Genomic DNA, 27,360 nt, shown 5'->3' on the forward strand with positions numbered 1-27,360 from the left:
TAGAGCCTTGACCTTCACTGTGCAAATTCTCTGGTAGAACAGTACTCGGGGTACTTAACTGTCAACATCACCCTTGGTCCTCCACACATTTGCTTCAATAATGCACTTCATCATAATAAACACTGAGTGTTAATTTAATTCATTGTGATGCCACTGCATGCCTATTCCCCATTGGACAGGAGTTTAGCAGTGTGTAAAGCAATGGACCTGCCCATACCAGTCTTGGAGTCCCATTTTGTCTGTCTCTCTTGACAGCACTCTTGGTACTAAATCCTGTATCTTTCAAGGTCTAGTCCAGAAAAGAAACCCACCAAGAGTAGTTAATATACAGAAATCCTTGAAAAGGTTTTAGAGGACCAAAAAGATGAAAAGAGAACACTGAGGTACATGGAGGTATGAGATGCGAGAAAAAGCCCTACTCCTAAGATTGGGGACGGGGGGAAGGGAAGAGGTTGGGGTTGTCTAACTAGATACTTTCATAATGGGCCTCATAGATCTGGACTGTAGAAGACAGAGCACTTCTCAGGCATGTTGGTGACAGGAAATCAGAAAAGGGATTCTGTAGAGCTAAAAGCTGTACTTTTTGTAAGGAGCACCATGGTATCTGTTCCTCAGGAACTTGGAAGAAGCTCCTCCAAAATTGTGACTCGGATCTCAGAGAGACAAGCGCTACACACATGAAGCTTGTATCGGGGTTCTTTGTGGTATGCCTGGAACATCTGAAAAAGGGACATTGGGTAGCTGGGTGGATTTCCCAAGGTACTGGAGAATGGCTCTGGACATCAGGTACTCAGACTTCTGAGGAGGGCACACTGTTCATAAGGCACTGTACCTTTGTTGGGGCCTGGTGGGACTCGTTTCTGGGAATGTGCTAACCAACTCTCACAACCAGAGCAAGGCACCAGAGCTGGGATTCATAGAAAGTAACAGCTGGCAAATAGGCAATTACAAGTCCCTTGTCCTTATTATTATTATTATTATTTTTTTGCCTTTTATTCTCTCTTTTGTGTCCTTGTGGATAAAACTTAAGGAACCCAAATAACATTGGAAATATAATGTGCAGATTCCCATCTCCAGCTTCGTAGACAAACTATAAATTTTAGTTTTGGAGTTTAGGAAATGATGGATAATCAGCATAAGAAGTACCAGTAGAATGCTGCTAGAGCTTCTATGGTGATAGGTAATCGCAGGTTCCACTGATCTGTGGGAAGCTCTCTGACATGTAGTACCATTGTACCCTGACATTTAATATTGTTTCAGTTAGTTGTGGTTCCCTAAACTGATTTTGTGACTCTGTTTGATTTGTGACCCAAGTTTGAGAAACAGTGAAATGGAGGCTGTGACGGAGCGAGAGAGGAGACTCTGCAAGATAGGGGCTTCGAGAAATCTAAAATAGCTGCTGGAAATAGAAGAGCTAAGGATTCATACAGAGGAAACTCTCACACTGCTTGAAGTGCTGGTCATGGTAGGAAGGAAGGGCTTTGGAGAGATGGCAGTTTGCATAATTCGTGGTCAGGCACTGTTCCTTCAGGGCTTTCTTTCGAGCCACCCCATGATGACAGATCGCATGTCTCAAAGATTCTCAGCAATGAATTTATCTATTATTACCACATCATATTTCTGACAAAGCTTATTACAGGTTTTTTTTCTCTTTATAGTGCTTTAATAGTCATCTTTCAAATCACACGCTCTCATTTTAATATTCCCAGATTTGTAGCTTGCACCAAGGATCTCATGAAGAGAGAAATGGAGAGGAAATTGAGTAATTAAGATTTTAACTCCACCAGAGATACTTTCCCTAAGAGGATTTATCTAGTATTCTTGGCTTCCAGTAGCCATCCATTAGTTCTAAAAAGAAGTATCCAGACATATACAGGTGTTCTCAACATTACGACACTGAAGATATGTCTGACACACGGCACTACGGATCCCATTTGTGTCCTTATGTAGAATACTCATGTCACCAGTGTGCCTTCAGATGTGTCTCTAACTTTGTTTTAATTTTTGCCTTCAAATATTAAATCATTGATACTTTTAACTGAAAGTCAGTGAATAAGCAAAATTAACTTTTACCTGAGCTAAAATTTATGTCTTCAACAGGAATGGCGTAAGTCCCCTTGAACTGTGGCTTTTGAACATTTTAATGAACCGACCCTCCTCAATTCTGCCATCTCTAGAGAATTCAACTAATTCACCAGCCATGAAAAAATATAAACTAGTATCCGTATTTACACATCTAAGATGAGTCTCTTATGATTGAAAATGGTGCAGCTGGGCTGGGTGGGGAGTAGGCTGCTGCCTGCATGCTGTGCTGGGGGGCAGGTGGGCTATTTGCCTTCCCCTGTTTTCCCATCAGTATGACTGCCTTTCTTTGGATGTCCAGAGTTGTTCTACAGATAAGAATGCGTTATAAAATACAAATTTGGCTTGTTTGGAAGGGGTCTCCCCAAATTAACAAGTCCCTTAAGTAAGGCTTACTTTAACTCCTAACCTCAGAAAGCATGGGGCCTGGATAGGATGTCTGCACGGGAAAGGGTCAGAAAAGGGGAGGTGGAATAAACTGAATAAAGGGGCAAAAAAATGGTGGGTTTGGGGTGAGTTGTCCACATGCTTGGTGAAGACAGCAGGGTACTGTTAAACCTTTGGGAGGAAGAGAAATTTGGGAGTCAGATGTCAGTCTTTTTAATATGGGAAAATGTCATGCCAGTTTACATGTTTAGAAAACAGTATGTAATAAATTTTTTTGTATTCATCAACTAGTTTCAACCATTATCCATCTATGACTAACCTCCTTCATCTCTTCCTCTGGAAATCTGTGCTTCCCCCACCCCCTGCCTATATATATATATATGTGTGTGTGTGTGTGTGTGTGTGTGTGTAAATATATATGTATATTTATATGACAGTCTCAGGCATTTTATTAATTCCAGCCACATTCCAATTGAAGAACCACTTTTAGCTCACCTTCTTGTCATTCTCCTACTCTCCCTACCCCACCAACTCCACCCTAGCTTTTTTAAAATTTTCCCTTTCACACTGCAGCTCTGATGGCCCACCTCTTCCAGGACACAGATCCATAAAAGTCAGCTCTGCACACGAAGCATCTCAGAGGGAGGAGCCGGACCAGCAGTGCTTCACACCCTGCCCTCTTCTGCCCCGGAAAGATGGCTCCATAATGACAGCTCCATAATGGCAGTGGGTGAGGCCCTGGTGTACATCAGAGTCACTCTTCTGCTACTCTGGGGAGGAGTGCCTCTGTTCATTTCTGGCCACTCTCAGGAGAGGACCTCCCAGCCCTTGTCCCCAGAATTGGTGATCCCCTTGAAGGTGACCGGCAGGGGCAGAGGTATAAAAGGACCAGGCTGGCTCTCCTACAGCCTGCAGTTTGGGGGCCAGAGATACATTGTCCACATGAGGGTCAAGAAGCTCTTGGTTTCCAAACACTTCCCAGTATTCACCTACACGGACCAGCATACCCTCCTCCAGGAACAGCCTTTTGTTCCTGATGACTGCTACTATCATGGTTATGTGGAAGGAATCCCTGAGTCCCTGGTTGCCCTCAGTACCTGTTCTGGAGGTTTTCGAGGAATGCTACAGATTAATGACCTTGCTTATGAAATTAAACCAATGAGGCTATCTGCCACATTTGAACACCTGGTGTATAAGATGGACAGTAATGATACACAGTTCCCACCTATGAGATGTGGGTTAACAGAAGAGGAAGTAGCACGCCATTTGCAGTTGAGGGCATCATCTAATTCTACTCTGATGCAAAGTTCTTATACAGGCTGGTGGACCCATTTGCGCTTTCTTGAGCTGGTAGTAGTTGTGGATCATCTTCTATTCCTTTACTACAGAAGTAACGTGACAGTAGTACAGCATGAAGTATTTGATATTGTCAATATAATAGGTACCTTTTATTACCCTTTGGAGGTTGATGTAATTTTGACCGGGATTGAAATCTGGACCGGAAGAAACCTAGTTGTCACCAATAACCTTGATCAGCTTGTGGAAGACTTTTCTATTTGGAAGTATTTCAATCTTGATGCCCGACTACACTACGATACTGCCCATCTTTTCATAAAAAAATATTTTGGCATAAAGCTTGGAGTTTCCTACGTCGGAGGAATATGCCTCCGTCCTTTTAACAGTGGAGTTGATGTTTTTTTAGGAAACAGTCTGTATTATTTTGCACTTACTGTGACCCATGAACTTGGTCATAATCTGGGAATGTATCATGATACTGAAGAATGCGTGTGTGGGCTTCAGTGGTGCATCATGTATCCCAGCCAGAAGATGACAACTCGGTTCAGCAATTGTAGTTATGCCCAGTATTGGGACAATACTCTCACTCATGGATTATGTATTCAGTCACCTCCATATCCCGGGAATATCTTTAGGGTACAGTACTGTGGGAACCTGGTGATCGAAGAAGAAGAAGAGTGTGATTGTGGGACCATACGCCAGTGTGTAAATGATCCCTGCTGTCTGTTAAACTGCACTCTGAAGCCTGGAGCTACTTGTACTTTTGGAATTTGTTGCAAAGACTGCAAGTTCATGCCATCAGGGACTTCGTGCAGACATCAGATCAGTGAATGTGACCTTCCAGAGTGGTGCAATGGGACATTCCATCAATGCCCAGAAGATGTATATTTGCAGGACGGGATTCCCTGTGGCAACGATGCCTACTGCTATAACGGGAGATGTAATAACCATGACGACCAGTGCAGAGAGATTTTTGGCAAAGATGCAAGGGGTGCATCTCAGAGTTGCTACAAAGAAATCAACACCCAAGGAAATCGATTTGGTCACTGTGGTATCACAGACCTAATATACGTAAAATGTGAGGCCCCTGATATTCTTTGTGGAAGAGTGCAGTGTGAAAACGTGCGAGTGATTCCTAACCTGGTACAACATTCTACAGTGCATCAGCTTCACTTCAACGACACGACTTGCTGGGGCACTGATTATCACTTAGGGATGTCCATACCTGATATTGGCCAAGTGAAAGATGGCACAGTGTGTGGTCCAGAAAAGATATGCATCCGCAAGAAGTGTGTCAACATGACCCATCCATCACGAGACTGTCAGACCAATGAGACGTGCCACATGCATGGGGTCTGCAATAATAAAGACCATTGCCACTGCCACCTTGGATGGGCACCTCCCTACTGCAAGTACGCAGGCCATGGAGGCAGTCTTGACAGCGGGCCACCTCCTGGGAAGCACATGGTATTGCCAGAAGCAAAGGCAAGGTTGGGTTACCTGTCATCATTGTGGCTTATCCCTTTTACTGCTTTCGTTTTATTTTGCTTTCTTGTACTTTGTAAGGAAGAAAAAAAGAGAGTGGGGGAAAGAAGAGGAACGCTAAGTCCCCTGCCTCATTAAACAAATCCCTAGTTGTTTTAATGGTAATGAAATATTAGGGCATGTCTGTCTGACTGTTTAAGGAAAAATTTAAGGATTCTTCATATCAGGATCATAAGCATTAAGACCACACCAAGGGATTTCTAGCTTGTACTTTCTTACTCTTCATTGTTATAAGCCATATTAAAACTTCATTTTTTTTTTTCCTGGAGTTTGTCTCTTTATTTTCTGGGCAAAGTACAGCAGAGAGACTTTTTTTTTTCCTAAAGCTGATATCTATTGGTTCTAAAGCTCCTCCCACCTTTGTACTCCAGGATGTGCTGCTGCTGACCCCATTTCTGTTTTCCTGTTCTCTTCAGGGTAACTGTGCCTAAAGGGGGCAAGAGAAGTAACCTAGCATGATGGATGAGGGGAGAAGGGAGTTTACTTTCCTGTGCTCTAAAAGTAACTCTCACTGTCATTTTGGCTGGGGCCATGCACCCTCGTAGCCGTGGTTGGATTTGGACTCCAATCCTGTTGGCCTTTTAGAAGCCCCTTCATTCTACCTGAGAAGTACCAGCACTGATCGGTCACTGACACTCTCAGAGGTCTCGCTTATAGCTCTGAGGTTAACAGGTCCCTCCTCTGAGTTCTGTCCAGCAGCTGGTCCCTTGTGCTTCTTATAAGTCTTGGTCTCTACTGCTTGAATCACCAGCGCTCTGATCAACACACCTTCTTTCCTGTGTTCCCCTTGCCCTAGGGCTATCAAGTGCTTCCAGTAGTTATTTCATTGTGATAGTGTGAGTTCTCCAGAAGCAGACACTGAGTTAGAGTTTAAAGTATAAGATTTTGGTAGGGACCAACCACTGTGAAAAGGTGAGGAAGTCAGTTGTGTAGGTAAGAAATGGTACTGCACTGCAGCCTTGTCCAACCTAGCAGAGAGCTCTGGAATGAATATTGCCTGAAAGATTTGTCTTGAATTGGGCCAAAATGGCCTGGTCTTCACGCTTTCCCTTGCCCCTTCTCTGTATCTGGTGTGCCCTGGGAATGGCCACACTTCTCTGTAACTAAGTCTATCTCAAAGAGCTGACATCTGGAGGCTCTCTGCTGATTCGAATCCTTAGAGCTGCTCAGCAAACTTGCCTTGAAGAAGAATCAAAGTGACCTATTTGGATATTCCACAGTCTAGTCTTTGCACTGCTCTGATCCGCTTTTCCATTTTTGTTCTGGGAACGGCTTATCCAGGATTCTAAAAAGCATCTCTGCCTGTAGGGTACCTTATAAGAGGGAGGTTAGTGAGCTGAAGCACAGTTCCTACTACTGTGTTTAGCATTGGGGCTGAAATTGATACTTATTGTCTCTCTTATCCATTATCCATTGTAGTATCCCTCATCTTTAGATAGCATTCTGCTGACTTTGCATGATAACCCTGTGACATTACTCAGGTCCTTGTCTCCAATGCACTTGAGTGTTTAGTCACAATTCTCAGGCTGGGATTGCTGATTCTATCTATTTACAGTTCAAACGGGTCTAGAGAATACCAAGAAACACTGAAGGAGATCCACACATATTCCCTGCATCTCCATGATATAAAAGCAGCCCTACCTCTTCTCAATGATTAGACTCAGTTATACCTGCCAAGACTGTGACACCTCTTCTTGCTGTTGATGAAGGGACATACGAACCCAAAATGTCCATCTGACATCTTTAGCTTATAATTCCATGGGGAGTCTAGCTCTGTCCCCTGGTGAAAATGTGACCCCTTGGGGGCCAGAACCTGCAGAGTTGAAGGGGACAGGAAGCACAGACCACCCCAGGGTCATAGGGAATAATGGTATGTGATGCTACTCTGGCTTCCAGTCCTTGTTCCCAGACTCAAGAAAAAATCTCTGGTTCAGTGCATGCAATCCATCCCAGAATGGTATCTGTATTAGGGTTCCCCAGAGAAACAGAACCAAGAAGATATAGCATTTACATATTTACCCCTTCCCCAGAAGAATAGGTAAATCCCTTGAGTTTTTTACTCTTCTTGATATCCTATAACTTAAATACTATGATGTGAAATTAACAATGCCCAAATACTATGATGCAAATTCAATTATCCCATGCCACATGATTAGGGAATAAAGAAAGTGGAAAATGGAAAGAAGACAATACGAAATATGAATACAAATGTATTAATAATGAAATAGAGAGGAAATAGCCATGATACTTGCAGCTCTTGTATCTATCTATAGCTTGTATTGTAGCTGGTGTCTGTAACCATCTACTACTATCCACTCTATTCCCTTTGCCTTCAGCAAGTACTTCATCTGATCATAGTTCTTTATCTGGTGGTGTGACCCAAAATCTTCTTCCTAAAGCTTCTGGGCCATCAGTAGTCCTGTCTGTGTTGGGTTGTTAGTTTTCCACTCACCTTAGTCAGAGAACATGGTAGTACAGAGAGACACACTAAGGGATCGCCTACATTCCAGACACTCTTCTCTACCTTTTTACTCTGCCTTCCTTGCTGTGAAGCAGTAGTTCAGTTTCCCTTTAGTGATGAGGATCAATCACCCCAGCCATCATAGTAACTCCTTCAATTATCATTTCAGAAGTATGAGGAGGTGTGTGAGTTCAGAGGTGTGAGGAGCCCAAAGTGGCCAGGTGGCAATATTAGCTTCCAGTCAATGGAATCATTGTTTGTCTCTTGGCAGAAGTATTCCTTCCTCTAGGACTAAGACCTCTGGGGCAGCAAATCATGAAGTCATAGGAACAGGAAGCAAAAATTTTGCTAGTGCATCATTACGGTTAGTAGTGAGTGATGCCACTCCCATTTCCACCTCTTGATTCCTGGATCCATGAATCTCATCTGTGGGAAAAACAGCATCATGTATTGGACACCAATTCTGGGCATGTACAGCCTTCTGGAGGGCCTTTGCCCAGCCCTGCAAGGTATTGCTACCTAGCTGGCACTGTAACAGTCTTGAGAAGGCTGCTCCCCCATTCTATTAAGACAGCAGCTTCAAAATGGTGGGGAGCATGAGAACACTAGTGAATTCCATGACCGCACTTCTTTTGCTGTGCAGTGAGTTCCTTGATCAGAAGCAGTGTTGTGTGGACTACAGTGATGGTGAATAAGGAATTCTGTAAGTACCTGATGGCAGGAGTTGCTGTGTAGAAGGAAGGAAAATCTGTATCCACATTGTCTACTCCAGTAAGGATAAAATGTTGCCCCTTCCATGACGGAAACAGTCCAATGTAATGAATCACCTTCTAACATGAAGATAGTTGGCTGATTACCCCAGAGAATGGTGTCATCCTGATGATTTGGTGTTGGTCTCTGCCACTGCACACAGGGAAATTAGTGGTAGCTGTAGCCTGGTCATCCTTGGTGAGTAGAAGTCCGTGTTGCTGGGCCCAAGTGTAACTGCCACCCTCTAACCATAGCTACTTTGTTGATGAACTCTTTGGGTCATGATTGGTGGTTGGGGAAAGAGGCTGACTGGCATCTACAGAATGGGTCATTTTATCCACTTTTTTAAAAATTTAAATTCAATTTATTTAACATATACTGTATTATTAGTTTCAGAGATAATTACATATAACACCCAGTGTTCATTACATCAAGTGGCCTCCTTAGTGTCCATTGCCCAATTACTCCATGCCCCACCCACCTCCTCTCCAGCAACCCTCAGTTTGTTTCCAAGAGTTAGGAGCCTCTTATGGTTTGCCTCCTTCTCAGTTTTTGTCTTATTTTATTTTTCGTTCCCTTCCCCTATGTTCATCTGTTCTGTTTCTTAAATTCCACATCTGAGTGAAATCATATGGTATTTGTCTTTCTGTGACTGACTCATGTCACTTAGCTGAACACCCTCTAGTTCCATCCACATCATTGCAAATGGCAAGATTTCATTCTTTCTGATGGCTTAGTAATATTCAGTTGTACATATTCTATCTGCTTATTAAAATCCTCTTCTGAGGTAACCTTTTGGCTACCTTGGAGCATTCACATGGGACACAAATATGTTCATGTTTCCTTCAGAGAGGTCTATCCACATACCTCTTTCCCAAAGAGGTCACTAATTTTTGAATCACGTTCCTTCTAAGTCCCTGACCATGCAGCCACAGCCCATGAATTGTTATGAAATTCCTCATTTGGCCATTTCTCCTTACAAGCAAAGTGAAAAACCAGGTGCACATCCCAAAGTCCTGCCCACTGGTAGGATTTCTCTTCACCACTGCCTTCAGGGCTGTCCCAGAGAGGGGCTGCTGTGCCACAGCCGACCACATCAGCTTTGCCTGCATGTCATGCAGAACCATCTGGAAACCAGGCCTGAGTCTTCTCTTCCCCTGTCACCTGATCACAGGGAATTCCCCATGAAGCTATATATGCAGGTGGGAGAAAGAGAAGACAGTAGAGCAAGAGTGGGACTTTGGACATTGGGCCACTTCTTCATGTAACTTACTTCAGGGCCGGCTCAGGTCTGATCTTGTATATATCATTTCCATTTGATGGACTGTCAGTGTGCAAGCCCACGTTGTGGGTTGGTGGGTCAGAGATCACCCAGTTATGACAATTAGCTCAGGTCACGTGGTAATTTGGTGGCCCACAAGTAAGCATTCAGTCTCTACTCAGGCCCAGTAACAGGCCAAGAGCTGAGCTGTTTCTAAAAGGGAAAGCAGTTATCTGAAGGTGAAGGCAGAGCCTTGCCCCCAGATCTTAAAAACCTGCCTTGCAATTCATCTCTAGGGGCCTGTCAAAGGCTCCAAACAGCATCTTCATCTGACACTGACACCTCAAGCACCATCAGATCTGCTGGATCATAAGCCCAAGTTACAGAGCAACTTGCATAGTAGCCTGGACCTATGGCAGAGGCTTTTCTTCTGGGCCCCACTTCAAACTAGCAGCTTCTCAGGTCACTTGGTAAATGGACTAGAGTAACACGCGAATGAGGAATATGTTGCCTCTAAAATCCAAAGAGGCCTTCTGCCCACTTTTTTGACGTGATGATCTGTTTTGTGTGTGTTGAGTTTGAGAAGTTCTTTATACATCTTAGATATCAGCCCTTTGTCTATAGTGGCATTTGCAAATATCTTCTCCCATTCCATGGGTTGCCTCATGGGGAACAAACCATGAGAGACTCTGGACTCCAAGAAACAAACTGAGGGTTTTAGAAGGGAGGGGGTGGGTGGATGGTTGAGCCTGGTGGTGGGTATTAAGGAGGGCATCTATTGCATGGAGCACTGGGTGTTGTACATAAACAATGAATCTTGGAACACTGCATCAAAAACTTACGATGTATTTTATGGTGACTAACATAAAACAATAAAATTTTAAAAAAATAAAATTAAAGAGTTATTGTGCCTCTTTCTTGGTTATAGGAGAGCCAGATACAACTTATTCTTCATCTTAGAAGTGATAACTTCTAAGTGATATGTCCTACATGACAAGACCCCTACACATTCTGAAGTAAATTTTAGATTTATTTCTCACCCTAATGTACAAGTGTCTTACCAATAAGCCTAGAGTAGTTGCTACTTCTCAGTCACTATGTCTAATCAGCATAATCATCAATGCAATGGACCACTGTGACATCTTGTGGAAGGGAAAAACAATCAAGATCCCTCCAAACTGGGATGCCTGGGTGGCTCAGTGGGTTAAGCCTCTGCCTTCAGCTCAGGTCATGACCTTGGTGTCCTGGAATCGAGCCCTGCATCGGGCTCTCTGCTCAGCAGGGAGCCTAATTCCCTCTCTCTCTCTTCCTGCCTCTCTGCCTACTTGTGATCTATCTCTCTCTCTGTCAAATAAATAAATAAAATCTTAAAAAAAAAAAGATCCCTGCAAACTAAATTATGACCTAGGGATGGAGAGTTGCTATAACCCTAAAGAGATATACATTTTTGTATTATTGGCCTCACCAGCTGAAAGCAAACTGCTTCTGGTGGGCTTTATGGACAGGTGTGGAAGAAAAATGCATATGCTAGATCGATAGCTACACACCAGGTAGTGGGGGTATGTTAATTTGTTCAAGCAGTGAAACCCCTTCAGGTACGGCAGCTACAACTGGAGTCACTACCTGATCAAACTTACAATAAAATAATCTGCTGTCGTTCTCTAAGATTCATCTGTTTCCTGAACAGTCCAAATAGGAGAGTTGAATGGGAATGTCATAGGAATCACTACACTGGCATCTTTCAAATGGTGGCACTAATTTCTGCAATCCTTCCAGGGATGTGGTACTAAATGGCTTCCACTTGGCCTTTTCCACCATAATAGCCCATACTCTACAGGTCAAGGAACCAATGTAAGGAGTTTGCCAGCTGCTAAGTATGTCTGTTCCAATTATACATTTTAAAGTATGGGCATATAACTGGGCATATAACCACAGGATGGGTTCAGGGAATCACTGACCTGAGCTAAAACTGAGACAGACCTGAGCTAAAAAGCCACTGATCACTGATGTCCACAAGCTCTTCTACTCTGCCTGGAGGGCCACAGTATCGTTATGAGACTTCTGGAATTGGTGTCAGTTCTGAGCCTGTGCCCAGCAGTCTCTGAAAATTATGATTATTTTCTTTTCCCCAACGTACAACCCTGTTAAAAGGCACAGCTCCCTCTGGGGGAAGGCTGGGAGAAAGGTTAATCATATAAATTTTCATTGCTGTATCAGGTACCCTTTCTAAAGGGTACCCTTTCTAAAGGGTACCTGACCTCCCATTCATTGAAGAAGTTCTTCATCTCTAAACTGATTCAACTTGGGAATTGATTGAAGGACTGTGATTCATTGCTTTTATGATTTGAGTTAGACTTTCTGAAGACTTGACATAGAAATTTTTGCTTAGATACATCAAATAAGAATTTCTATTTCATTTCTAGGAACATCATGATTAACTAGCCAACACCTTAGGTGTGCATGCATGAGTCAGATTACTGTGATTGCTGGTTACACAAAAATAAAATTGAATACAATGAAAGGAAGACAAAAATGAAAAAATAGATATAAAACATAGGGGCGCCTGGGTGGCTCAGTTGGTTAAGCAGCTGCCTCTGGCTCAGGTCATGATCCCAGGATCCTGGGATCAAGCCCTGCATTGGGCTGCCTGCTTAGTGGGGACCCTGTTTCTCCCTCTCCCTCTGCCTGCCACTCTGCCTAGTTGTGCTTTCTATCTCTGTGTCAAATAAATAAAATCTTTTTAAAAATGTATAAAACATAAATGTAAAAATGAAAATTAAAGAAGACTTAAAGAGTTGATAAAACAAGAAATTAGCTGAAAAGGAAAAAAATTTTATCAAAAATTTTACGTATTTATTTGAGAGAGAGCATGAACAGGGTAAAGGGCAGAGGGAGAAGCAGGCTTCCCGCGGAGCAGGGAGCCAGATGCAGGACTCCATCCCAGAACCCTGAGATCATGACCTGATCCAAAGGCAGATGCTTAACTGACTGAGCCACCCAGTTGGCCTGGGGAGGGGGAAATAAACTGATAGACTAGAGAATCATGAGAAAAAAAACACAAATTCTATATACTATTTTCCCCTAGCACTGGAGATTTGCAGTTCTGTGTAATCAGTAAACTTGGCATTAGCTGGATGTTCTTGCTGGTGGTCTAGGGGAGGGGCCTGTTACTTCGATTCTCAGGTATCTGTACCAGCACAACCGCACCACTGTTGCCAGGCGCCTGGTAAGTAAATGCCTTCTGATTGCTTTATGTGGCTTTTGTTCCCTGAAGGCTTTCAGCATCGCTTTTAGGGATAAGAATGGCTGCTTGTTGATCTTGAACCCCAGAGCTCAGTGTTCGCTACCCCCTAATCTTCAGTGCACTCTCACAGAAAGGTAGTCAGTCACTCTTGTGTCCCTGGTTTCCATCCACACTCTGTTCACCCAGCCTGTGACCAGGCATTTTTATCTCAGGCATGAGACCCTGTTTCGAGTCTCCAAGCTTTGCAGACTCCTGCAGCAGGCACCCGTGCCATCCCTCCCAAGGAAGGAGGACTTCACTGCAGTTCTGCCTCTTGCTGGGCCCCTTTTCGGAGAGCAGTCACCCAACCAGGCTGCGGTTCATGGTTTATGGCAACACCAAGCAGATAGCTCATACCTGGGCTCGCTGTTTGTAGCCGGTTTCCCTGCTCCAATGCCTGGGAACTCTGCTGCCCTCAGGCACCCCCAATCTTTCTGTGACCCCTGGGGTTCTGAAACCATGCTGTCCCACCTGTGATTCTGCAGTGCTTATCACCTGAGTGCCTTTCAGGCAGGGAAGTCCCTCCCTGGAGTAGATATCTCAAGGTGCCAATTTTGCTCTCTGCTGCTTATCACTTTCTGGTACCTGGTTTATGGAGGTGTGTTGATTAATAGCCATACATTTGGATGCGTTTCTGACAATATTTTTTCATTATTGTTCTCTAATTTACTTACATTTTGTTCAGAGAACTTTTCTTGTATCATTTTAAACCTCTTAAATTTCTAGAGACTTGCTTCATAGACCAACAGAGTGAATTTTCCATGTGCACTGGAAAAGAATGCATATGGGGCACCTGGGTGGCTCAGTGGGTTAAAGCCTCTGCCTTCAGCTCGGGTCATGATCCCAGGGTCCTGGGATTGAGCCCTGCATTGCTGCTCTCTGCTCGGTGGGAAGCCTGCTTCCTCCTCTCTCTCTCTCTCTCTGCCTGCCTCTCTGCCTACCTGTGATCTGTCTGTCAAATAAATAAATAAAAATCTTAAAAAAAAAAAAAAAAAGAATGTGTATGCTGGGGTACCTGGGTGGATCAGTCAGTTAAGCGGCCAATTAAGAGACTATTGATTTTGGCTCAGGACGCGATCTCAGGGCCGTGAGATCAAGCCCTCTCTCAGGCTCTATGCTAAATGTGGAGCCTCCTTAAGATTCCCTCTCCCTCTCCTCCTCCCCCACCCCCTGCTTGTGTGCACATGCTCACTCTCTCTAAAAAAATAAAATTTTTTAAAAAGTATTCTGCTACTTTTGGGTGTAATGTTTTCTAAATGTCACATAAAGTTGTGATACTACAACTCAAGTTGGTTGATATTACAACTCAAGGCTTCTATATCTTTACTGATTTTCTATCTACTTGTTCCATCAATTAGTGAGAGAGGAGTGTTAAAATAATCCACAGATAATAGATTTACATATTTCTCCTTTTAACTGCCAGGCTTTTTTTTTTTTACCTTGTGTTTATTGTATTTTTATTATCATGTGCCTATGTAGTTAGGATTGTTATGTTTTCTTGACAAAGTGACCCTTTTTTTTATCATTATGAAATGTCTCTCTTTATCTCTAACAGCATTTTTTTGTCTTCAGTCAACTTTCTCTGATGTCAGTTTAGCAATTCTACTTTTTTACAATTAGTGTTTACGTAGCTAACATTTACTATTCTAGTATCTTAGTCTATGTGACGTGCTTAACAAATAGCATGGAGGACATGGGGAGTTAGAGAGGAGAAGGGAGTTGGGGGAAATTGGAAGGGGAGGTGAACCATGAGAGACTATGGACTCTGAAAAACAATCTGAGGGGTTTGAAGGGGTTGGGGGTGGGAGGTCGGGGTACCAGGTGGTGGGTATTAGAGAGGGCACGGATTGCATGGAGCACTGGGTGTGGTGCAAAAACAATGAATACTGTTATGCTGAAAATAAATAAATTTAATTTAAAAATTATCATGTGTCAAAGAAGACATCAAAAGGAATATGTGAAAACAGTTTTAATTGAAATAAAAACACAATAAATCATAACTTGTGACATGGAAAAAAAAGAATGTTTCTTGTAGATACCACATGATTACACCTTACTTTTTAAACAGTTTAATAATCTTTACCTTTAATTGGTGCATTCAGGCTATATACTTTTTTTATAATTATTTTTATAGCTGGATCTAATGTGACTATCTTGCTATTGGTTTTCTGTTTGTGTCATCTCCCCTTCATAGCATTCTTTTTTCTGTTTCTATGCCTTCTTTGATTGAAATTTTTTTGGCTTTATTTTGTCTTCTCTATTGGCTTATTATTAATACACTCTTTTTAAAAATGGTTTAGTTGTTTCTCTGGGGTTTATAATATACATTAACTTGTTACATTCTGTTTTCAAATAGTATAGTATTTAATTTATTACCACTTCACATAAAACATGAGAACCCATTCTAGATATGCACACTAAAGTGAATTGGACAATAAGAGCATAAAATCAAAGATTTGTTCTACAGATATTTCAAAAGCAAACTTGGGATAATCAAAGCAGGAATGGCAAGATCTTGATGGGTGCTGAATGCGGCTGATGGGAGTTCATAATTATACTCTTTCCACTTGTATATGCATTTGGAATCTTCTGGAACATTTCGATGAATTTTTTAAAGTCCTAGAAATTTTTATAGGTGAATTCACAAATTTATTTTCAAGTGAATACTGAAAATCAAAAGGAAAAAGAGAAAAAGAAGGTGAAGGGAAAAAGAGAAGGAAGCAGAAGAAAACAGGCAGGGCCAGAGTGCTTTACCTATCAGACACTATGCTTCTCTATCAGTGGTAGGAGATTTGAGTTTTATTAATTTGTCCTTTCACTCAAAGGGAATGTCTGAGTGTGCTGCCAGACTGTTGTAGTCCTAAAACTATCCCCAGTGTGGCAGGCCTCTAGATAGTTATGGATCTTTTCTCCCCTATTCTGACATGCATTCACAATACTTGCCACTTCCTGTTCTCTAGACCTGGTTCGTGTGCTTCCATCAACATGGTGGGCCGGTGTGATGTTCTGAGGGGTATCAAGATGATCAAATTATTTTCATATTGTATTTTAAAGAGAAGAGTTGACATAGCTTTGAAGCAAGGTTTTGGATGTATCCAGGCATACTTCATTTTCCTTGTTTGCTTTTCTTTATTGTACTTTGCAGATAACTGCCTCCTTTTTTTTTTTTTTTTTTTTTTTTAACCAATTGGTTTTTGGCAACCCTGCACTGAGCAAGTCTGTCAGCACCATTTTTCTAACAGCGTTTGGTGGTCACTTCATTTTTGTGATTATGGTAGTATTTTAAACTTTTTCATTATTCCAATTATGATGATCTGGGATCAGTGATCTTTGATGTTACTGTTGTAATTGTTTTGGGATGTCACAAGCCATGTCCATTTAAGACGGTGAACTTAACTGATAATGTTTTACGCTTTTTGACTGCTCCCCTGACCAGCCACTCCCCTATCTTATTCCCTCTTCTTGGGCCTCCTTAGTTCCCAAGACACAACAAAATTGAAATTAGACTAATTAATAACCCTACAGTGGCCTCTCAGCATTCAAGTGAAAGGAAGAGTTTCATGTCTCTCATTTTAAATGAAAAGCTGGGAAACGTTAGGCTTAGTGAGGAAAGCATGTTGAAAGCTGAGACAGACCAAGAGCTAGACCTATTGTGCTGAACAATCAAGTTGGAATGCAAAGGGAAAGTTCTTAAAGAAAATTGCAAGTGCTACCCCAGTGAACTCATGAATGAAGTAAATAAAACAGCTCTATCTCACTTCTCTTCCTGAATGCTTTCTCCTGCACCATGGAGGAATATTCCAAAGCATATTCCACATGACTTATTAGAGAATTCACAAAGGATGACCCCACAATGGAAACTTGCTCATTAATATACTCTTTGTTGTACTTCCCAAACAAACTAACTCCACCTAAATCCTGGTCTCAGTGTCTGCTTTTTGGAGGATCCAAATAGTGCCTTACCACAGCAGGTAAGGCACTATGTGTTTGTTATAAGGAGGCTAAGTTCTACCCACTAATCTTGATATAACTTACTGATCCAGCCCTAGTGAACTCAACTAACTTAAAATAACAATGCAGCTTTTCCTTATTTTAGAAATATTGCAAAAGGTATGAATTCTTGTAAAAATTTAAAAGTAAAATAAACAATGAATTCTGGAACACTGAAAAGAAATTAAAAATTAATAAAAATTTTAAAAGAACCAAAAAAGTTAAGTGACTCTAACAAATTAATTTTAAAATATAACACAGAATCTTAATTTACTGGTAAAACAGTGAACAGTGGCTTATTCAAACAAATAAATTGGGATAACTGGTTAGCCAACTGAAAAAACATATGGTTGGATTCCTATTTCATTCCTTGTAACAAAATAAATTCCAGATTTAAACATTAAAACTGAAGCCAGCATAATCACAGAAAATAAAAAGGATTCTCTCAAAGTAATCTCTAGCAAAAATATAAACCCAGTAAATAGAATAGTAGATTGATAAATTTGACTATAATAAAATTTAACCTTGTTTTTGTGTTGTTGTTGTTTTTACAAAAACAATTTTTTTTAAGATTTTATTTATTTATTTGACAGACAGAGATCACAAGTAGGCAGACAAAAGCAGAGAGAGAGGAGGAAGCAGGATCCCTGCTGAGCAGAGCACCCCACGTGGGGCTCGATCCCATGACCCTGAGATCATGACCTGAGCCGAAAGCAGAGGCTTTAACCACTGAGCCACCCAGGTGCCCCTACAAAAACAATTTTAAAAAGCAATAAATTGGAGCAGTTGCCTTTTCTCTCTGTATGGACATATATGCTTAAAACATGTGAATCTTTCTCTGACTTATCTTCTAAAACCAGGTTTAATCAGATTATTTTCTTGGTTCATCGTTCCCTGTTTCTATGGTTCCACTAGACAGCCTTTTCCTCTTTCTGTCGCTGGCTGACCCATTGTTAGACTCTCCCTCATCTATTCCTGGAGCGCGTAGACAGATGACCACAAAGTGACAGGGGTACCCGAGTAGAACACCTAATGTTTCACAAGGAAATGCTTTTCCAAAGGTAAGATGTTTGACCTCTATTGAGAGAAAAATAGGAGTTTCCCAGAACAGCAGAGTGGGGGAAGGTGGTAAACAGCATTTTGGGAAAGGGAATTGCACGTATAGATGTGCAGTCATGGCATAGTCATGTATGTGCAAAACAGAAAATAGCCAGAGGATGTGGTCCATATACACTATGGACTACTATGCCAACATCAGAAAGGACGAATACCCAACTTTTGTAGCAACATGGACGGGACTGGAAGAGATTATGCTGAGTGAAATAAGTCAAGCAGAGAGAGTCAATTATCATATGGTTTCACTTATTTGTGGAGCATAACAAATAGCATGGAGGACAAGGGGAGATGGAGAGGAGAAGGGAGTTGGGGGAAATTGGAAGGGGAGGTGAACCATGAGAGACTATGGACTCTGAAAAACAATCTGAGGGCTTTGAAGGGGCGGGAGGTGGGAGGTCGGGGTACCAGGTAGTGGGTATTAGAGAGGGCACGGATTGCATGGAGCACTGGGTGTGGTGCAAAAACAATGAATACTGTTATGCTGAAAATAAATAAATAAATTAATTAATTAATTTTTTAAAAAGAAAGAAAATAGCCAGAGGATGCAACATGTGCAAAGCATAATGGAAAATGGTATCAGAAATATTGGAATACTGTTATGCTGAAAATAAAACAAAAACAAAAACCTATATTCTTTATACCTATTTAAAAAAAAAAAGAAATATTGTTTGACTCAGTTTACAAAGAGTGACATTTGAAAGTTATCTGGACCATATACGGAAGGTGTCTGATTAGACATGTGTTTGCAAGAGACAGGATTTCCAAAAACACTGAAAATAAACTGAGAAGAAGACAAATTGGGGACCAAAACTGGGCAGTACCAAAGGGAGCATTATAAATACACATATTTTAAATATTCAAAGTTGAATTTTGAGCAAGAACTGCTTTGAATATTTAAAATATGTGCATTTATAAGCTCCCATTGGTACTGCCCAGTTTTCGTCCCCAATTTGTCTGAATGGGAAGAAATCAGAGAGGGAGACACACTGTATGAGACTCTTGATTCTGGGAAACAAACTGAGGGTTGCAGAAAGGGAGATTGATGTGGGGAGGAGGTACTGGGTCATGGGAATTAAAGAGGGCATGGTGCGGTGAGCACTGGGTGTTATATTCAACTAATGAATCATGGAACATCATATCAAAAACTAATGATGTACCCTACCTTGGCTAATTGGATTAAAGTTAATTAATTAATTAATTTAAAAAGAGGACTTAAGTATTATTTTTGCTTTTCCTGATCAATTTAATACAATTAATCCATTCACATTAATTATTTTATTCAAATATTTATTCTGTATTGGACATTGTTCTAGATATTAGGATACAACAACAAAACAGATAAAAACAACCTTGACCTCAGAGATTACATTCTGATACTCAAAGTAAATACTTCACAAGCATACCCAAATGTCAAATCAAAGCAAAGAGGGCAGACAAGACGGGCTAGGAAGCACAGAAGGAACAGGGTCAGGAGTTTTTATGAAACAAATAATTTGTTTACACTTTAACAAAATTTCATTTCTTTCTCTCTTTTGGTTATCAAATAAAGCCAAGAGGTTGGGTGGGATAAACATTATTATCATTATCCCTTTCAGATTCTGGAGTAGAAAGTTAGAAACATTTGAATAATTTCTTCTCCTTTTTTACATCTTTTTAATAGCAGTAGGCACTGTTGCTATAGGGAAACCCATCCTGCACATAGCCATCTTCTGGGCACTGATGGGATACCCCATGGCACCACTCTGGAAGAGCACAGTTATTGACCTGATGTCTCAGAGTTCCCCTGATGACATGAATCTGGCAGTCTGTTTGTTCTGTGCTTATCATTGGGAAAACATTTCTATGATTCCAAATCCCAATCCCAGTCAAAATCACGTAAGTACCCAACGGCTGATAAATGGAACAGCAAGTTCTTAACTGACTGAGCCACCCAGGCAATCCTGGAAGAGCAAGTTCTGGTCAGCAACAAGAAATACATTCTCTGCATCTTTGAGAGGTTATTTTGGGAGTAAATGAAGTCTGAATCCTCACATGCCTGTCTCCAGCCTTTTTGATGAAGTCGTATTTGTGCTCAAAAACAAAACAAAACAAAAACACCAACAACAAAAACACAAAGAGGACTAACTTGGAAGAAATGGAGCTTTATTTGCTGCTTAAAACAATGACCAGTAGAAAGAAAGGTGTTAGGAATTACCTTTGCTTAATGGCAATGTTTCTGATGTTTCTGATACTGACAAGGGAAGGTCCCTGCATTTCTCTGTACACTGTCAGAAATGTGCTGAGTTTCAGGCATGTAAGAACATTTCCACTGCCAAGAGACTAAAACTTATGCATAGGATATTAAATCAGAGGCATTTTCCTAACCTGAGAACTGAGTCTTCGGCTCCATGGGACCACAATGTTTTCTAAGGTACATAAATACAGCAGCTGACAGTAAAAACAAAACAGACAAAATAAGACTCACAACTAGTAGCAAGAAAACTTTTTTGGCAGATGCTGGGCCACTGTCAACACTACCTCCGTAGCCTCTGTGCAGGCAATATGGTGGGGACCACCCATAGCCACAGTGGCAGTGATGCTTATTATTGCAAACCCCCCTCAGGTTGCAGGTCTCAGCCAGGCAGGCTTGTGACAAGAGAGACAAACTGACACACTTCCTGTGTATGCAGATCTTTCCTGGACCACACACGGTGCCATCTTTTACTTCACCCACATCGGGCGTATCCATTCCTAAGTGATAGTCAATGCTCCAGCAGGTGACACCGTTGATGTGAGTTTGCTGCAAAATCGAGTGATCTCTCAGATGGGGAATAGCTCTCACATTCTCACACTGAACTCTCCCACAAAAGATATCTGAGGTATTGCATTTCAGGTATGTCGTGCCATTTATACCACAGTGGCCGAACTGGTTTCCCAGGGAGTTGATCTCTTTATAGCAACTCTCAGGTGCACTCTTTGCTCCTTCACCAAAAATCTTCCTGCACTGGTCGTCATGGTTATTACATCTCTTTTGGTAGCAGTAGGCATCGTCACCGCAGGGAATGCCATCCTGCACGTATCCATCTTCTGGGCACTGATGGGATGTCCCATTGCACCACTCTGGAAGGTCACATTTATTGACACGATGTCTACAGAGCTCCCCTGATGGCATGAATTTACAGTCCTTGCAACAAAGCCCAAAAGCACAAGCAGCCCCAGGCCTCAGCGTACAGTTCAACAGACAACAGGGATCTTGTTCACACTGCCTTATAGATCCACAGTCACATTCCTCTTCTCCTTCAACTATATTGTTCCCACAGTGCTTCAACATGAAAACATCTTCCGGACGTGGAATGTTGTGCAGACATGATCCTTGGTTTAAAGTGGTTTTTGTAAAAGCCATATAACTACAATTGGTGAATTTCTTTCCTGGTCCTCTGATAGCATTCATGATGCAATCACTTTCCTCACATAAACAGAATTCTTCATCATGCTGCATACCCAAAGTATGTCCTAACTCATGGGCCACAGTGAGGGCAAAAAGAGACCAGGAGTCTCTTTGGAAATTATTAACCCCACAATCAATAGGAGGACGACATATTCCTGCAATATAGGCTATGCCAAGTACACTTATAAATGAATTTTGTATGAAAAAATGTGCAACATCATACTGTAGCTGGGAAAGACTGATTTGTTTCCACTGAGAGAAATCCTCCAAAACCTGTTCTATGCTTATCATTGGGAAAACATTTCCTAGATTCCAAATCTCAATCCCAATCAAAATCACGTAAGTACCCAACTGCTGATAAATGGAATCCACTATGTTAACAACAAGGAATACATCCTCCTGCACCACTGAGAAGTTGTTTTGAGAAAAAATTAAGAAATTGTGATCTACCACCACAACCAGCTCCAGAAACCATGAGTGGGTCCACCATTTATCATTAGAATTTTGTTTCAAAGTTGACTTCTTAGCCTCTTCAAATTTCAACTGTTGGAGTGCTATCTCCTTTGTTAAGCCACATCTCATAGGTGGGAATTTTGTCTCATTAGTGTTTACCTCATAAACCAAGTGTTCAAATTTGGTAGAATGCCTGATGGGCTCAATTTCATAAGCAAGGTCATTAATCTGCAGCATTCCTCGAAAACCTCCAGAACAGGTACTGAGGGCAACCAGGGACTTAGGGACTCCTTCCACATAACCATGATAGTAGCAGTCATCAGGAACAAAAGGCTGATCCTGGAGGAGGGCATGCTGGTCCATGTAGGTGAATACTGGGAAGTGTTTGGAAACCAAGAGCTTCTTGACCTTCATGTGGACAACATGTCTCCAGCCCCCAAACTGCAGGCTGTAGGAGAGCCAGCCTGGAGTTTTTGCACTTCTGCCCCTATCAGTCACCTTCATGGGGGTCACCACTTCTGGGGACCTGAGGTATTGGGAGGGCCCAGACTGAGAGAAGCCAGAAGGGAATAGAGACATTCCAACCCAGAACAGCAGGAGAACAACTCTCAGGAGCACCTCAGCCTCACCAACCACCATTATGGAGCTGCCATTACAGAGCCATCTGTCCAGAGAAAAAGCATGAGGCACTGCTGGTCTGGTTGCTCCAAACTGGTCATTGCATAGAGCTGACCTTTAAGTATGTGTGTCCTGGTGGAGTTGACCATCAGAGCTGCAGTGCTGGAAGTGAAAATAAAAGGGTGGGAATTGGTTAAGCAAAGTGGGAAAGAATCAAATGGCAAAAAAAAAAAAAAAAAAAAAAAAAGCAATTAATGAATTAAGGGGAAAAAAAAGAAAATGCTTTGGATTTTCTTTCAATAAGTGGAGATAGGAATTTAGAGGGGTACAAATAAGACAATATTGGCCATACGTTGATAATTGTGAAAGTCAGATGATAGGTACTTGGGTTTTCATTATACAATTATCTCAATCCATGTGGGGGTGGGGTATGAAAATCTCCACCAAAAAAGTTAAAGCAGGGGCGCCTGGGTGGCTTAGTGGTTTGAGGCCTCTGCCTTCGGCTCGGGTCATGGTCCTGGGGTCCTGGGATCGAGCCCCGCATCGGGCTCTCTGCTCAGTGGGGAGCCTGCTTCCTCCTCTCTCTCTTCCTGTCTCTCTGTCTACTTGTGATCTCTGTCTGTCGAATGAATAGATAAAATCTTAAAAAAAAAAAAAAAGTTAAAGCAAAACTAAGTAGGCTTCAGAGTAGGGGGCCTCTCTATCTCAATTTGTCCAAGACCATGTTGGTTTATGCCTATTGCCCCACATAACTATTGACCCTTGCCCCTTTAGACTATCAAAACTGTAGAGATCAAAAACAATCACGGTTATGTCAGTTTGCATTGGTCTTATTATTTGCTTTAATCTTTCTTTACCACAAGTTGTTTTCTTGTCTCCTGATTGTATTTGCCTTCATAACTCTACTGGACTACAAGGTCACTGAGTGCAGAGTTTATGATTTTAACTCATTTTAGTACCCCCTATCATGCATAGTATAGTTCTTTATACAATGAAAAATGAAAAAAAAAATGTGGAAAGTACTGGAGTACTTGGATTATAGATGAATGATACTTAAAATGTACTTCATTTAATTATTATTTTTAGAAGAGGAAAAAGATTCACAGAAAGCAGACATCTTTTAAAAGAATGGGGAGAACAACACTTATCTGTAAAAGAATATCCGACAAAAGAAAATACCTTATGAAGAGAAGATGAGAATCCATACAGTTTAAAGGCTTGGGAAGAAGAACTCTGTCTTCTTGGGACAGAGTCACAGAGTGTCTGGAATTTTAGGATTGCCAGGGAAAATCCCTGATGTTGGCTCAGATTTACCAACAACTTTTGACAGTGGGTATTTTCTGTACCTGGCATTCACTATGTCTAGCAACACTCACCCATTTCTATATGTATTAAACAAGTATTTGGGTGTTTCAAGCATACAGGATATTGGGCTAGATACTAGGGATCTAAAATAAAAATAGAGAGCATTAAATAAATTATCAGTTTAATTTTTGGTTGAAAAAAATTCAGAAACTTGTGGCATAAGCAAGAATGAGCTTAAAGGGCCTGTAAGTTTTACTTACTATTTTTAAATGTTTTGTATCCTTTTGCTGAGGAGAGTATCTGTAGACTCCATCTAGTCTCAACTGAGTGACAAAAATGGGGCTAAGAAGCACTGAGTTTGTAGAAAAACAGACACTCAATCAGACCATTATAATATGATCTGAACCAGATTAATCTAAGGCTAGTAACGGTTATGATTTAAGGACTCTTAGTATATAGGCCTCCATAAACTCCTGGGAGGTTTTAGCAATGCAATTTATGAAAGTCATCAAGGTAAGAGTGTTCAAATTAGCCACTACACAGGAAAATTTGGAATGCCCTGAAATACTATACCTCCTATATAAAAGGCTTGATAAAGGTTTTCTGAAATTTAATTACTTATGTAATTATTTTATTACCAATAACAAGTTGTGAGGTTGAATTTTTTCAAACAGAACAAAACCTGGATTAACTCTGTCACATACTTTTTCCAATTCTATATCAAAATTACCATACACTACTACTGCAGGGGGATAAAAAAATCTCAAAACAATGTGAGTGAAAATCTTAAAAATGAACAATCAGAACTGGAATGGTTTGTCTTGGCTCCCCACTCTAAGAAATGGAGACCAGAAGTCAGCTGATATTTCAGACCCTCCTAGGCTTTATTGTTCTTTTCTTCATTCTCCCCAATGCTGCATTTACACATCCCTAATATTCTGAGTTTCCTCATTTATGTTTAGTGTCAGCTGAAAATACATTCTGATTGCCTTTCTATTTTTTCACTTTTTATTTGTTTTTATTTTTTTTCTCCTAAAGGAGCACATTTTTTAATTATATTCAGTTAGCCACTGTGTAGTTCATCATTAGTCTTTGATGCAGTGTTCAGTGACTCGTTAGTTGTGTATAACACCCAGTGCTCATCACAACATGTGTCCTTCTCAATACCCATCACCAGGCTGACCCATTTTCCCCTCTTCTGAAACCCTCAGTTTGCTTCCTGGAGTCCATAGTCTTTCGTGGTTTCTCTCCCTCTCTGATTTTTCCTTCTGATTGCCTTTCAATCACAGATTTAAATAGTTAACTAAGTAGGCTTCCTCTTTTCCTTTTTAATAGACATTATGTAAGTTTATTATTTACTCTAGATTTGCTATGCTGGTAGATAGGGAGGACCTATTGACCTGAACAATATCCTTAGCATTAACCTGCCTTGAATCAGGTGAATGGACAGGCACTTTATTCCAAGGTGCAAGTAGCTCCTAAGGGAACAGCAAAGTTCATAGACAAATTCAACTATATGAAAACTTACAAGGACAAAGATTTCTGAGTTGGGTGAGATCTTAACTTAAAATTTTCTCTTTGTATCTTCCTTTATGTGTTTGTTATTTATTACAGAGTGGAAATTGTTGTGCATGGGAGGCTGGAGAATGAGACAAGCCAATAGAAACAAGAGTGTTATAGCGAAGGCTGCTAAGCTCTATAAACCGTGTTCTATAATTAATTTTTTTTCTCGGACCTCATTTTTTTTTACTAAAGTGAGCAAACTCAATGTCTTACAAAAAATACCTTCAGTAGTATGCTGGTAATTTTTTTTATTATTAGCTTTTTTATTTTTTATTAACATATAATGTATTATTAGTTCCAGAGGTAGAGGTCTGAATCGCCAGGTTTAAACACCTTAGACTTCATCTTGAGAACAGACAACAACAGAAGAATTCTGCAAAGAATCTTTGATCCATATTCACTGTTCCCATTATATTATTCCCAGGACCTCAAAGACCCAAACTCCTAAAGGAACATCACCCTCCATTAATACTGTGAAGTAATGTCCTTAAAAATCCATATTCTCTAACATTATTGGAATCCCAAAATAGACAACAGCCTTCCTCTATATGGTTTATCAACTCTTCCTTTCCCTACAGCTATTTCAGGTTCCTAAAGACCTCTACCTGTGCATCTCCCCTCTTACCCTACCATGTTATATGCACTGTTTTCCCATCTGTCTGTCAATGGCTGGTGTGTTAGAGAGTCATGAAATCAATTTAATGGGCCCTGACCTGCAGCTTTTTCTTTAACAAAATTGAATAAAAACATCAGAGGACATTCCTAGAAATTCCTTAGCAACTCATACATATGGTGCCAAAATTTGGAGGTGTTTTTGTATGTGTGGTCACTGGATCACAATATAAAATGGATTTCTTATTCTTCAACACAATAAAAAAATATATATCTGTAGTGGTGGCAAATCTAAAGACAAATGCTTTCTCATTACCCACCTATCTGAACCCATAACCATTTCTACCTCTCTCCTAACCCACTCCATGTCCCAGTCCCAGCAGAATCCTTCTCCAGATTCAGTTCCATAGCACATCTTTTAACTACATGTGGACTGATTCTATTAATGTTCCCTACTTTCAACTCTATTTCATCTGTCCGTTATTGGCAGTCAGAGTAACCAACTTGTTCTAGTTTACCCAGGACTGTCCTGGTCTTAAAACGGAAAGCCCCACATCCCTGGTCTTAAAATGGAAAGCCCCACATCCCAGCAATTCCCTCACTCCAAGGCAAACCGAAGCAATTGGTCACTTTATCTACAGCACCTTACCCCTGACCCATGCTCAAAAAGGAAGACAATGCAAAAATTAAGAAACTTCACATTATCCAAGGTACTACTCTGGTTATCAACTTGTGCAGAGACCCAAATTTGACAGATGACTTACCGACAGAAGAAACAATTGTTTTCATGGCTTTTTCTTTCTTGATGGTTGGCTCCACACCTACGAATGAGCAAAGATTTGTAGCTGACCTCACATAACAAAGGAAAACAAAGGGAAACCTCCGCCTTTCATCTCTGAGGTGACAAAGTTCTAGATTTAGTTGCTTGGCAACAAGGATCTTTCACTTCAGAAACAACTGGCTGTCAAAGATATTTTGCTCTGGCTCCACTATTTCTATACAACTTCAATATAATTGGAATTGGATAGCCTCCTCAGCTCCATTCTGTGTCCTCCTACAGTGTAGCTTCATTTCTGCTTCATAATTTTGCTCATGCTACTGTGTTGGCCTAGACTGTGTAAATCACTTTTCACAACAGAACTAAATTATATGGTCACTTTGTAGGTCAAGATCAAATTCTACATTTAGTATCAAATATTTTCTAAATAATC

General features: G+C 41.0%; 2 protein-coding genes across 2 annotated transcripts; one reads left to right on the forward strand and one right to left on the reverse strand.

Annotated features, from left to right (window-relative positions):
- Positions 1-208: 208 nt before the first annotated feature.
- ADAM20 (ADAM metallopeptidase domain 20) lies at positions 209-5,563 on the forward strand. The gene is made up of 2 exons (XM_004828346.2): positions 209-393; positions 3,043-5,563. Exon 2 carries the CDS (start codon positions 3,190-3,192, stop codon positions 5,386-5,388), a length of 2,199 nt encoding a protein of 732 aa, XP_004828403.2. The 5' UTR covers positions 209-393; positions 3,043-3,189; the 3' UTR covers positions 5,389-5,563.
- A 14,714-nt stretch (positions 5,564-20,277) lies between these two features.
- Positions 20,278-27,029, reverse strand: ADAM21 (ADAM metallopeptidase domain 21). The gene is made up of 2 exons (XM_004754801.2): positions 26,914-27,029; positions 20,278-22,831 (listed from the first exon to the last, which is right to left on the reverse strand). The coding sequence occupies exon 2, from the start codon at positions 22,688-22,690 to the stop codon at positions 20,531-20,533; it is 2,160 nt and encodes a 719-aa protein (XP_004754858.1). The 5' UTR covers positions 22,691-22,831; positions 26,914-27,029; the 3' UTR covers positions 20,278-20,530.
- Between the last annotated feature and the right edge of the window lie 331 nt (positions 27,030-27,360).

Source organism: Mustela putorius, unplaced genomic scaffold (genome assembly GCF_011764305.1).
Source record: "Mustela putorius furo isolate JIRA1106 unplaced genomic scaffold, ASM1176430v1.1 tig00000129_pilon_pilon_pilon, whole genome shotgun sequence".
Taxonomy (NCBI): Eukaryota; Metazoa; Chordata; class Mammalia; order Carnivora; family Mustelidae; genus Mustela; species Mustela putorius.